At 45.3% G+C, this 13,640-nt stretch overlaps 1 protein-coding gene across 2 annotated transcripts in view; it reads right to left on the bottom strand.

The window, feature by feature from the left end:
- The window catches only part of DOCK1 (dedicator of cytokinesis 1), a 569,019-nt gene that overhangs the window by 378,351 nt on the left and 177,028 nt on the right, over positions 1 to 13,640 (bottom strand). For both annotated transcript variants that reach the window (XM_015103500.3, XM_042238527.1), the window contains exons 24-25: positions 10,198 to 10,268; positions 7,353 to 7,459 (exon numbers count right to left, since the gene is read on the bottom strand). In XM_015103500.3, the coding sequence (XP_014958986.2) occupies positions 7,353 to 7,459; positions 10,198 to 10,268 (178 nt within the window). The remainder of the gene's footprint in view (positions 1 to 7,352; positions 7,460 to 10,197; positions 10,269 to 13,640) is intronic.

Raw genomic sequence — 13,640 nt, 5'->3', positions numbered from 1 at the left:
GGGACCAGGAACAGGAACAGCCCAGGGCTCCTGACATCAGCATAGGGACCAGCCCCTCCGCACCTCCTTCCTCTTCTGAAACAATGCCATCTCTTCTGACTACAGGCTCACATTTAAAAAGCCACCCTCCCGAAACACTGTGAAGGCTAGGATTTGCTTCAGCCTATCTGGGGGAGCGTGAGGGGAGGAATGCATTGGGATTAGTTGGGATGAATTTGGGATGAGCAGATGCAAGCTATTAGACATAGAATGGATCAACTACAAAGTCCTACTGCATAGCACAGGGAACTATATGCAATATCCTGGGAATAAACCATAATGGAAAAGAACATGAAAAAGACAGTGAAGGACAGAGGACCCTGGCATGCTGCAGTCCGTGGGGTCACAAAGACTCAGACACGACTGAGCGACTGAACAGCAGCAAATGTAGTGTGTATGTGTGTGTGTGTGTGTGTGTGCGCGTGTGTGTGTGACGGAATCACTTGGCTGTACAGCAGTAATGAACAACGCCGTAAGTCAACTGTATTTCAATAAAATATATTTAAAAATAAAAACATCTAGGGGACAGGCACAGAGATAAAAAACAGGACTACAACTTACTAGCATCTGAAGCCCAGTGAGGGGAACATAGGCATTCGTTATTACACTCTTCTCATTTTCCTGTATGTTCAAGTTTCTCCGTAATTTTAAAGAAGAGCCATCTTCAACTGTCCCTTGTTGAAATTCTTCTTTCCACAAAACAGGGAAATAATAAAATTGAAAGCAAAGAGACCACGACCTTAACTTTACACAACTGCTCACAGATGGCCCTCTGTACCTCAGGTCTCTCACCGTCTTCCTTCTCTCCTTCTGTTACTTCTCCTTAAAGACAGGTCCTCCCTACTCCATGAGCAACCCACTCAGAGCCTAGACAGGGAGAGAAGGCCATCTTCCCCCACACAAACACAGGACGTGCCCTCCCTTAGAGCAAGTGAACCCGACACGCACGCCATGCTTTCTTCTCTGCACTGCTCCCCAGGGAAAGACGTGCTGGGCGTGAACATTCAATAAACTCGCATCATGAGCCAAGCCCTGTTTTGCTGCTGTTGCTCACTCCTGAATCCTTGCCACTCCGTGGACTGGCACACCAGGCACCTTGGCCCTGCACTGCCTCCCAGAGTTTGTTCACATTCATGCTCACTGAGCCGATGATGCCACCCGACCATCTCATCCGCTACCACGACCTTCTCCTTTTGCCTTCAACCTTTCCCCGCATCAGGGTCTTTTCCAAAAGAGTCAGCTCTTCTCATCAGATGGTCAAAGCACTGGAGCTTCAGCTTCAGCATTAGTCCTTCCAGTGACTATTCAGGATTGATTTCCTTTAGTATTGACTTCTTTGATATCCTTGCAGTCCAGGGATTCTCAAGAGTCGTCTCCAGCACCAGAATTAGAAAGCAACAATTCTTCGGCTGTCAGCATTCTTTATGGATTAACTCTCAAATCTATACATGACTACTGGAAAAACCACAGCTTTCACTATACAGAACTTTGTTGGCTAGTGTTATCTTTGTTTTTTAATCTGCTGTCTAGGTTAGTCATAGCTTTCCTTCCAAGGAGTGAAGGTCTTTTAATTTTATGGCTGCAGTCACCATTCGCAGTGATTCTGGAGCCCAAGGAAGAAAAATTTGCCAGTGCTTCCACTTTTTGCCTTTCTATCTGCCATGAAGTGATGGGACCAGGTACCATGATCTTAGTTTTTTCAATGTTGAGTTTCTAGCCACCTTTTTCACTTTCCTCTCTCACCTTCATCAAGAGACTCTTTAGTTCCTCTTCACTTTCTGCCATTAGGGTGGTGTCATCTGCATATCTGAGGTTGTTGAGATTTCTCTTAGTAATCTTGATTCCAGCCTGTGATTCCTGTGAAAGTTGCTCAGTCATGTCCAACTCTTTGTGACCCCATGAACTAAACAGTCCATGGAATTCTCCAGGCCAGAATACCGGAGTGGGTAGCTGTTCCCTTCTCCAGAGGATCTTCCAGACCCAGGGATCGAACCCAGATCTCCTGCATTGCAGGCTAACTCTTTACCAGCTGAGCCACCAGAGAAGTTCAAGAATACCAGAGTGGATAGCCTATCCCTTCTCCAGAGGATCTTTCTGACACAGGGATCGAATGGGGGTCTCCTGCATTGCAGGCGGATTCCTTACCAGCTGAGCCACCAGAGAAGTGATTCATCCAACCTAGCATTTAGCATGGTGAACTCTGCATAGAATTTAAATAAGCAGGGTGACAATATACATACTCCTTTCCTGATTCTGAATCAGTCCGTTTTTCCATGTCTGTTTCTCTTTGTTGCTTCTTGACCCGCATACTCAGCAGACAGCCAAAGTGGTCTGGTATTCCCATCTCTTTAAAAATTTTCCACAGTTTGTTGTGATCCACACAGTCAAAGGCTTTCCCGTAGTCAATGATGTAGAAGTAGAGGTTTTTTTGGAATTCTCTTGTTTTCTCTATGGTCCAACAAATGTTGGCAATTTGCTCTTTGGTTCCTCTGTTTTTATTAAACCCAGCTTGAACATTTGGAAGTTCTCAGTTCATATATAAACTGGCTTGAAGGCCTTGTTCTAGGTAGCAGCAATAGAAAAACAACAGGGCCATGATCAAAGCCCCCTCATCTCAAGGAAGGACCACAGAAAATAAGCAAGCCTAGAAGGAAAGCAGGCGATGAGCACACAGTGTGGAGAGTGGCCAGAGGAGCCGTGGGCAGCATGGCCGGGGTATTCCCTGCAGAACCAGGCGATGAGCACACAGTGTGGAGAGTGGCCACAGGAGCCGTGGGCAGCATGGCCGGGGTATTCCCTGCACGGTGATCTGAGCGCCTCTCGGGGGAAGCTCCCTATTTAATCCCTTTCAGTATTTGATCTGAATCTATCTTCTTTTCACCAATTTTCTTTCAGCATGTATTTGACATGATAATACCTTCCTCAACAAGGACAAGGTCTCATCTGCTATTTTTCTATGAAATCTTCAACAAAAATGAAGAGACAGGCCTAACATTTATTGAATGTGCATTAAATGCTGAGTGCAGATCTCAGTATCACACATTTATCAATCTGCAGGTAATGTAATCTTGGCAAGAGGAAAAGGGCAGCTGGAGAAACTGAAGCCTGGAGGGTAACTTAGCAGAGGTCACTGAGTTAGCAGGTCACAGAGGTAGGATGTGAACGCAGGCAATCTGATCACAAAGTCCACACACGCTTGCAATCCTCTTATGGGCTGCCTGCCCTCATTACAGAGAAGAGCTCAGAAACATGTAGTTCTTTAGTAATGAGGAAGCAAAATAATGGGGAAGCCACTACCCTGGTGGCTCAGACAGTAAAGAATCTGCCTGCAATACGTGAGACCCAGGTTCGATCCCTGGGTTGGGAAGATCTGCTGGAAAAGGGAATGGCAGGTCACTCCAGTATCCTTGTCTGGAGAATCCCATGGACAGAGGGGCTTGGCGGGCTACAGTCCATGGGGTCACAAAAGAGTCAGATACGACTGAGTGACTAACACACACACAAAATCATTTATAGAAGAAATGATGCAAGCCAGTCATTCATTTTCTTTTGTAAACAAAGCAAAGGAAGACAGGCAGAACACAGAGAAAAGGCTGATGTGGCCAACAGCCAGTCCTGAGCTCCGAGTTCTCTGGCGGTCTCCAGAGGGGCTGAGACACTGACGCCATCAGTCATCTACCACAGCCAACACTCAGGATGGCCAGGTCCACGCTCCGGCTTCTGAACAGCCTTCTTATACTAGGGGGAGATCTCTACATTGCGAGCTCTGTTTCCCGAATACAAAAGCCAAAACTCAAATCCACAGCCACACTTGCATCTATAATGCAGAATATATCCTCTGTTCTGCCAAGGAGGTATAGTCTTCTAAGGATGGCAACTGTTAATGAGCAGTGGGAAGGACAGCTCTGTAAAGGACTCCAGTTTCCTTCGGATCAGGGTAGAGGATATGGAGGTAACAGGAGCTGCAAGGACCTGACTCAGAAGGAGCATCGCAACTCGTACAGCTGTGAACAGATGGCAGCGACAGTGCCCGTGATGTCCAGACCAGTTCGGGCCAAACACAACTGTCTTTGCCAAAAGACACTTCTCCTGCTGTAGCCTAACAAACTCAGCTGGATCCTCTGATTCCTGGTCCTTTAAGAGGACAGAAGAGGAGCAGGCTGAGCTAACCTGTACCCTGTAAGCCTTGGCCTGCTGGGACCCACACCTGGCAAGGGAAGGCTTTCCTGCAGAGAGGCAATGCCCATCTCAGAATTCACTCCCAGCCCCACTGCACCCAAATCAGCTTGCTATTCCCATCAAGATGAGACTGGAATATCTTTGATATTGGAGGGAGATGGAAAGAAGCGTTTTGGAGCAAAGCAACAGAGTCTCTGCTATCAGAGGAGCAACACGCATGCTGATGAGCAAAGACACACCCCCAGAACCCAATAGGGGAGCCGGAGGAGCCAGACAGGGAGCCCCTCCAACCACACCCCCCGAGAACGCAGACCATCCAGCGCAGTCCGCAGCTGGCGCTGCCGAATCTGGCCAGGATGCATTCTGAAGATCTAGACACCAAGGGAGCTAGTTTGAGCGTTCCCACTTGGATCAGGAAAGAGGGCATGGGCAACTACATTTTTTACAAATTAACAAGGAATGGAACAAGGGAAGACACTCACAGCCATCGTATCTCATCAGAAAACAGTTTGCCTTTAAATATTTATACCAAATGTGGCACAGAATATTTTGCACAAGCAATGACATTGTAAGAACAAACCAACTGGAAGATTTCCAGTGTTACATCTTTCCTGACAAGGGGGTAAATGGCTCTTGGTAACTCTGAAGATGCAAGGAGTCTGAGGTGAGAAAAATCAAGGTTGTTTTTGCTGTCTTTGCCCAAAAAGATTGTGAAAACTCAAAGCCTGTACACGGGGCCATTTCTACATTGGACAGCACATTCTGAAATGCTTCCAGGCAGCCAGTAAGTGTCTGGAAGTACATTTGGGGAGCCAATTATGGCTCAGACATCATCTAATAATGGGACAGTTCTAGAGCTGCGTGTAAGACACGAAGCTTCAGGCTAATTTTGGCTCATTCATCACTGCCCATGATAATTCTGGATTCATTTATTTCCTACGATCTCATTGACTACCTTGGGTACATCTGGCTATTGAGATTCGATTCCAACCTCTGTGATATCTAGAAAGATACTAAGTTGATCATTCTAAAATATGATATATCCTGGTAATTCCCTGTCAAACAAAGCTAAATATTTATTTTTATGCTCCATGTTTCTAAACAAGGCTTAAGGCAGTCTAAGATTAAAAAAAAAAAAAAGACATAAAACAAGAATGAGAACAGAAATTGAGGACAATAAAGAAAGCAACTGCCAAACACACAGACTGCCATAATCCTCAAAAACAAATCCTAGGTTTGCCTTCGCGAGATCTACTAGCTAAAAACGTGTAAGCTTCCACAGAAGAAAACACCTCCCTGAAATACATTCTTAAAAGCAGATCTATTTTAGTATGTTTAACTGAACTGTTTATGCCTTAGGTCCCTACTCAAAAGGACCTCATTCATTTGGCATGTGGGACAGAGTGTTCAACAGAAATTTTGAAATAACTGTCATTTGTCTGCAAAAAGGTCTTCCCTATAAAAACACTCAGTAAAAGATAAGTACGAAAAGAAGTGAAGTCGCTCAGTTGCATCCAACACTTTGCCACACCATGGACGGAGGAGCCTAACAGGATTTTCCAGGCAAGAGTACTGGCGTGGATGGCCATTTTCTTCTCCAAGAAATTTTCCCAACCCAGAGATCGAACCCAGGTCTCCCTCATTGCAGGCAGACGCTTTACCGTCTGAGCCACCAGGGAAGCCAAGTACAGTTAATCCTTAATGATTGTTACTTTCTGACAATTGTTAACTCAGAAAAGTTGATGGTAATAGTGGTGGACGTGTGTGTGTGTGTGTGTCTTAGGGTTGGATGGCTGGAAGAAGAGATATTAGTAATCTCCCTAATAAGATCCAGATATAAAATTTTCAGGGGATTTTACCTGCTGTGGCATCAAGTTTAGTTGATATGGAAAGAAACAATGAGGCCACGTCTTCACAAATCACCTCTACCACCATGCCCCACCAAGGGCCCCAAAGAGTCCCCAAGCTTTAGTAACACCTGAAGAATGAGCAATTCAATATCCAGCCTTCCAAGGAGAGCTTGAAACACGGACCGTTGGAGTACCGGCTTAAGGAGATGTGTGAGCTCTAAGTCACAAGCAATGGTGACAGAGTTGACTTTCTTTTACGCAAGTGACAAATAGAGAATGATGTTTGGAAGGGCTGCAGAAAGCCACTCACTTCTTGGCTTCATGTGCTTTCTCCAGAAAAACACTCCCACTCAGACGAAGTCTTAACATTTCCTCTTAGCCTAAGCCTTCGCTATAAGTATAGACTACAGGGAATTGTATAAAGTTCAATCAAGAGATAAGATAAAACCATAGGGTCCAGTAGTCCAGATGGCACAAACGATTGACCAGACACACTGAGTTCTGCACAGGAAACTGAGCTGCTCCGTCTCTGGAACAACACCACACATGAGGACAGAAGAAAATGAAAGGAAAGGCCAAACAGTGGGACAGAAATGGAGCAGGAAAAATGAGTGCCGTTCCATCAGAATGTCACTCAACAGCCTTCCCGTCTCCCTCCAATAAATGAGGAAGGCCGTGGGATTATGCAAAGGTCTTAAGCTTTCAATATAACTTCTTGACAAGTGTAAAATATTAATTCAATCTGTCCAAACAGAAAGAAAGTGATTAATAAAAAAGGGTAGGGAGATAACATGTGGAAACATAAAGTGTCCTCAGGATAAATGAGTTGAGGAATCATTCAAATTCTTTCTCCTTTGCGCAGGGTTTGAGGAAGCCCTGTCACAAAATGCTAAGTTCAGGCTAAGACAGAACCATTACTTCGAGGTTGAAAGAAAATTTGAAACTTTTCATTGCAATCATCTCAATGGAAGTCAGTGATTGCCTCCCCAGGATAGATAATCACACATCTTAAAGGCTACAATGTATGCTGATTATCCGAGGGCCTTGATATACACCTAAATTCCAAACTACGAGGATTGGCCTTCATTTCTCAATGATCTATTACCTACAGTAGATGTCAATTACCATTCGCTGGCAAGGGCTAAATCTTCCTTTCTTGTGACGCAGCTGTTTTAATAGGGGGCAAACTCCCCACTCCTTTTGACAAAGAGAGAATTCAGAAGGGTCAAGGTCTCCAGACAATGATTAATGTGACAATTTAGTGATTCTCAGGGTTTCACTCACCATGCTGTGTGAAGAGGTCACTGTGAATTATTTCAATCAAGCAATACAGCTTCTGAATGGTCAGCAAACCCACGGGGACATTTAGGATGAAATCAGTAAACATTTTGCTGTAAAAGGAAAAACCCAAGGGAGAGAGTTGAAGGATATACTACAAAATGACCCAACAGAATACGAGATGGTACTGAGACGTGAGCTCACTGAGTGGTCAATAAGAGCCACCAGAATGTTGAATGAGGCCCATTATATAGTATGGACCAAAATCTCACCCCAAAGAATGATGCTTTATGATGTTATTGTTCATTTCACACCCACTAAAATGGCCATAACTGAAAGGAGCACCAATACCAAGTGTTGGCTAGGATATGAAGGAGCCAGTACCCTCATGCCATGCTGGTGGGAAGGCAGCACGGGGCAACCACTTAGGAATACTGTCTGGCAGTTTCTGAAAATGTTACCATAGTTACCATCAGACCCAGCACTTGCACCTCTAGGTGTATACGCAGAAATGAAAACATATTTCCACCCAGAGCCCTGTGCATGAATCAAAGAAACGCTATCCATTACACGTGAAAAATGGAAAAACCCAGATGTCCATCAACTGATGAATGGATAAACACTTCACCCATTAAAAAAAAAATTAATTTCTGACATTCACAGACCTTGAACACATTACACTAAGTGAAAGAAGCCTGTCACAAAAGGCCACATATTGTGTGACTTTGCTTATATGAAATGCCCAGAAAAGGCAAACCTATACAGACAGAAAGATTAGCGGTTGCCGAGCACTGGAGTGGGAGTGGGCAGTGACTCTTCACAGGCATGAGGAATCTTACTGGGGTGATGAAACTGTTCTGACGTTAGATTATGGTAATGGTGTAGAAGTCTCCTTCGGGATGTGGGAAACCAAGATGTCTTCAGTGCAGGAAGTCTATTGTAAACTACAGAATGCAATGTGGAATTCATTTAGAGGTGTACGGGGGTGTGTGTGTGTGTGTGTGTGTGCGCACGTGCATGCACAGAAGATAACCGGAAGGATCCAGATCATCATGGAATCATTATAACTTTGAGCTATTCTCCTCTGTGATTTCTTCTGTATCATCACAACATGACTCAATCTTCCAAAGAGGGAAAAACACATCCATGATTTTCAAAGTCATTGAAGAAGAACCCACGCATGCAGAAAGAGTCAAGGGCCCAAGAGCAGATGGCACTGGTCCTGGGGAAGGGCGGGGGGGTGGTCCTCAGGCACAAGGCACACGCACCAGCTGTGAACATGGATGTCACCCCAATAATGAGCGAAGGCCTGGCCCTTGAGCCCCAGGAAGGCAGGCCCAGAGTGAGGCCATGACCCACCAAACCTCAGCTCCCCATCCATTCCGCTTTCTCCATATCTGAGGTTCTCAAACAGGAGCATTCATTGGAAGCACCTGGAGGGATCTTTGAAGCCAAATGGCTGCACCCCACCGCAATTTCTAATTCAAAAGATCTGGGAAGGAGCCCGACATTCAGCAAGTCCCGGGACCCAGTGGGGCTGCTATTGCCTTGACCACTGTCTGAGAGCCGGGCGTGCAGAGGCCTAAGCGGGCAGACACGGTGCCCAAGGGCCCGTTTGTTCCTCCTTTTCTCATCGAGCGCCTGTTAAGCTAGAACTGGCACTGTCGGTGCCCAGGGGCCACAAACAAATGTGTCCACGTGGGACACTAAATCCTTGGGCACATCAGACACGAGATGATTCATGAGGTGAGCAGCTCCCCAGGAGCCCCTCGCCCCTCACTCCCAGAGCAGGAGTGACCTATGGTGGACATAAAGTGCAGGGAGGAAGACCGCTTTTCACTCCATTTTTCACTCCATGGGGACACAGGGCCCTGTGCCAGTATGTAGGGGGGCTTTTCTGGCTGGTCAAATGGTGCCATTACCTGGGGATAAGTTTACTGTATCAACTGTTAAATCAAATCGCCAGTCCAGGTTCGATGCATGAGACGGGGCGCTCAGGGCCAGTGCATTGGGATGACCCTGAGGGATGGGATGGCGTGGGGTGGGGAGGGTGGGGGTTCAGGATGGGGGACACATGTACACCCATGGCTGATTCATGTCAATGTATGGCAAAAACCACCATAATATTGTAAAGTAATTAGCCTCCAATTAACATAAATTAATTTTAAGAAAATCCAATCAAGGATCAGATGAGGACTGTGCTGTGATGTCTGGGGTCACAGAGTCCATGTACCCACTTGCTCATGGCACCTCTTTTCCAAATGCAGTGACGTCTGCATGGTGTACACCTGAGACTGGGCTTAGACAGGGATGGTAGCAACACTGAAAGGTGAAAGGAAGGATTCCATCCCCAGCGTGACTCCGAGGTCTGACAGCCAACGTCCACCTTGCCTGGAGTTTGGTTTGGTTTGGTTTTGGTTTTAGTATAACCTTAACTGACAACCTCCGGCTGCTCTGTCTGAGGTTCACTGCTCTCGGTCAGGAAACCCCTGGAGAGAAGCTGTGTGGAGGAGGTGAGACACGAAAACTAAAGTTCCTGTGTCAAAACGTTTAGGTGCAGAAAACAAAACCCAAACCCAAGAACCATGAATTGAATTTTCAACTCTAAAGGATGCAAAATGCCAAATTTGTATTATTTATGCGTGAAGCTAAAATTAATCTTCTAAAGAAACTACTGTGACTGTTGATAGATGATTCCTTTTTCACATAAAGACATAATGAGCTAGAGCATGTTCCAGAAGGATTCAGGGCACGGACCTACGTGGATATGAGCCAGAACCCTGGGCATCGCATGAACTAAAGGAGGCCAAGCACGGTACGTGGGAAGCCTTCGCCCTGGGTGCTTCCTTACCTGAGCTCTTTGGGATCAAATACCAATTTCACGTCGTTGACAATAGTTGGCAAGTACTTCAGCGCTGCCCCCTGCAAACCAAGAACAGAGAAGGAGGTTGGGCGTCACGCAGTTTGGCAAATGTGAACACAAAATCGCAACCATTATGAAGAACCAGAGGCACATCAAGAAGGCAGCACTTCCAGATGAGAAGCTGACAGCTAGACACAACAGAGACAGAGGGGTGATAAAAAGCCTCTGATACACAAACAATGGAGATTTGTTACATGGTTATCCTGACACATAATAGTAACAACAGCATTCGCTTAAACCAATATTCTTTGCTTGCTCTCTGAATGCCTGAGAAGTGAAAGTTGAAAGTTTGTTGCTCAGTTGTGTCCGACTTTTTGCGACCCCCATGGACTGCAGTCGGTCAGGCTCCTCTGTCCACAGAATTCTCCAAGCAAGAGTACTGGAGTGGGTTGCCAGTGAATGCCTACACTGCGCTAATAAGCTTTTATGTGATTTTCTCCTTAACTCTAAGGAAGTTACAGCAAAAGAATACCTGTGCCCCCAAGCCATCGGATCCACTGCAGCGTCCCACTGCCAACAATTACAGTGATTGCCTTTGTTTCACTGCAACAATGACTGCCTGTGTATCTAGGTCTCTTAACTTGGAATCGTTTTCTTCTTTAGTAACTTTATTTCCCTTATTCATATTCCATATCTTCTAGGAAACCCATACTTTCAAAAACTAAATTGACGTTAATAACAATAGATTCTAATACATGCCCTGCACTATGCTGCTGCTGGTGTTTTAGTCATTAAGTCGTATCTGACTCTATGCAGCCACACAGACTGCAGCCCACCAGGTTCGTCTGTCCGTGGGATTTTCTAGGCAGATTGCCATTTCCTCCTCCAGGGGATCTTCTTGGCCTGGGGACTGAACCCATCTCTTCTGAGTTGGCAGGTGGATTCTTTACCACTGAGCCCCAACCTGGGAAGCTCCTGCACTGTGCTAAATCCTTATATATTTTATCTTTAATTTCAACATAAATCCTACAGGAAGTTCGCTGTGTTGGAAGGCAAGGTAACTGACAATGGGGATGTTAATGACTTTGCCCCTGATCTCACAGTTAGTACTGAGCTGAGCTAGAATTAAAATTCAGTTTGGTGGGGGAAAAAAATATATATCGTTTGGTGGGAAGCCAGAGCCTCAGTGCCCATCATTTATAACTGATTGGGGAAAAGTCCTGGAATTTTAAGAGTCCTGACCCTGGCTGGGATTGACCCCCACCCCTGCCTGTCACTCTAAAGGACTCCTTCTATCAGGCTGGGCGCCCTTCCCCCACTTCCTGAATGAAATGGAGGGAAACTATTTTCATCTAAATACCTCCAGGGGCTGCAATAAAGCTCAGAATCTAATTGAAAAGAGCACTGGATGAAGAGATAGTGCCACACCTATTACCAAAAACAGTTATCAGCATTGTTTTCCAAAAGCAAGTAGGCAGAAACACATTTTAAAAAGAATACCCTGAGTATATACGGTCAACTGATTTGCAGCAAAGGGACAAAGGCGCCGCCTCCTCCAGCACCAAATGAAACTCCTTTCATACCTCACTCCCTATATAAAAATTCACTTTAAATGGAACTTAGATCCATAGATCTTCTATTCTAAAACCTATAAAATGGCAGAAGATACTTGTGAATTTGGGCTAAGCAAAGATTTCTTTCACATGACAACAAAAGCATAGTCCCTAAAAGAAAGGAAAAGTAATCAATTATATGTCATCAAAATAAAGAATTTCTGCTCTTCAAAAGAACTTCTGCTGAGATAACAACAGATGAACCACACACTAGGAGAAAATAACTGAAAATCACACATCTGATAAAGATTTATATCCACCATATACAAAGAATTCTTAAAACTCAATAATAAGCAAGCAATCTTCTGCCCAAAATAGGCCAATGATTTTTTGAAGAGGCACTGTTTACAAAGAAGATCCATGGGTGACAAATAGGTACGTGACAAGCTGCTCAGCATCACTAGCCACCAAGGAAATGCAAATTAAAACCACAAAGAGATACCACTAACGTCTACTAGAATCGCTAAGCCAAAATTAAAAAAAAAAAAAATCTGACCATACCATGTGCTTTCTGGAGATGCTACAGGTCTGAAAGCAAATTGGATCCGCAAGTTTGAGAAAGCACTCCCCATGCAGCCCAGCAATCACACTCCTGAGACGGGCCCCATGGAAATGCAAACTCGGGTTCACACAAAACCTTGTGTCTGAAAGTTTACAATTACTTGAAATTGTCAAAACCTAGAAACAACCTAAATGTTTTCAAGAGGTAAGTCCCTACAATGGAGCATGCCTCAGCCATGAAAAACACCAAGACTTGAGTCCAGGCAATGGAGCACAACACAGTCATTAAAAATACCAGGACGTGAGTCCCTGCAATGGAGCACAACACAGTCATTAAAAATACCAGGACGTGAGTCCCTGCAATGGAGCACAACACAGTCATTAAAAATACCAGGACGTGAGTCCCTGCAATGGAGCACAACACAGTCATGAAAAACACCAGGATGTGAGTCCCTGCAATGGGGTACAACACAGTCATGAAAAATACTAGGACATGAGTCCCTGCAATGGGGCAGGACACAGTCGTGAAAAATACCCGGACGCGGTTATATATGACGTGGATGAACCTCAAGTGCATTCTGAGATGTAAGACAAGCTCAAAGCTTCAAATTGATTCCATTTTTAGAACATTCAAGAAAAGGCACAACTAGAGGGAGGGAGCACACCTCAGGGGCTTCCCCGGGGATGGAGTCTGGGGAGAGCTTATCCCTAGTGAAGGACTGAAGAAGGCAGGTGGTGGTCAGAACTCTCCTGTATGACTATGTACAAGCTATACCTTACATTTTTAAATGAATAAAAATATATTTACTAGAGGGACAGCCATGAAAAACGCCTGAGAGACTCTTGGACCTTTTAACACTGGTGTCCAAGAGTTAAGCGGTCAGATTCAAGTAACTTCAAAGATGAGTTCCGGTTTCCTCTGGTGTCACCTGTGAATTTTCTGTAACTGCCAGACACTTCTCTAGGAGCTTGCCTCTCCTGACAATAAGCCCTCAGCACAGCCAAACGAGAGGCCTACCACCAATGCCTTTCACAGATAAGAAAGTGAAGCCGTTTGCCAGGTTGTGGAGCCAGTCTATCCACCTCCAGGGTGAGAGTGAAACCACCCCACAAAAGCTTCTACGCTCCACAGTCAAGATGCTCAAGGACAGGGAGGCAAGGTTACCTGTCAGTCTGCACGACAGGGCTTCCCTGGTGGCGCAGCGGACAAGAATCCACTTGCCAGTGCAGGAGACACGGGCTCAGTCCTCGGTCCGGGAAGATCCCACACGTCTCAGAGCCACTAGGCCTGTGCACCACAACTGCTGAGCCTATGTT

Source organism: Ovis aries, chromosome 22 (assembly GCF_016772045.2).
Source record: "Ovis aries strain OAR_USU_Benz2616 breed Rambouillet chromosome 22, ARS-UI_Ramb_v3.0, whole genome shotgun sequence".
NCBI classification, from domain to species: Eukaryota; Metazoa; Chordata; class Mammalia; order Artiodactyla; family Bovidae; genus Ovis; species Ovis aries.
This window is presented reverse-complemented; position numbering and strand designations above follow the sequence as displayed.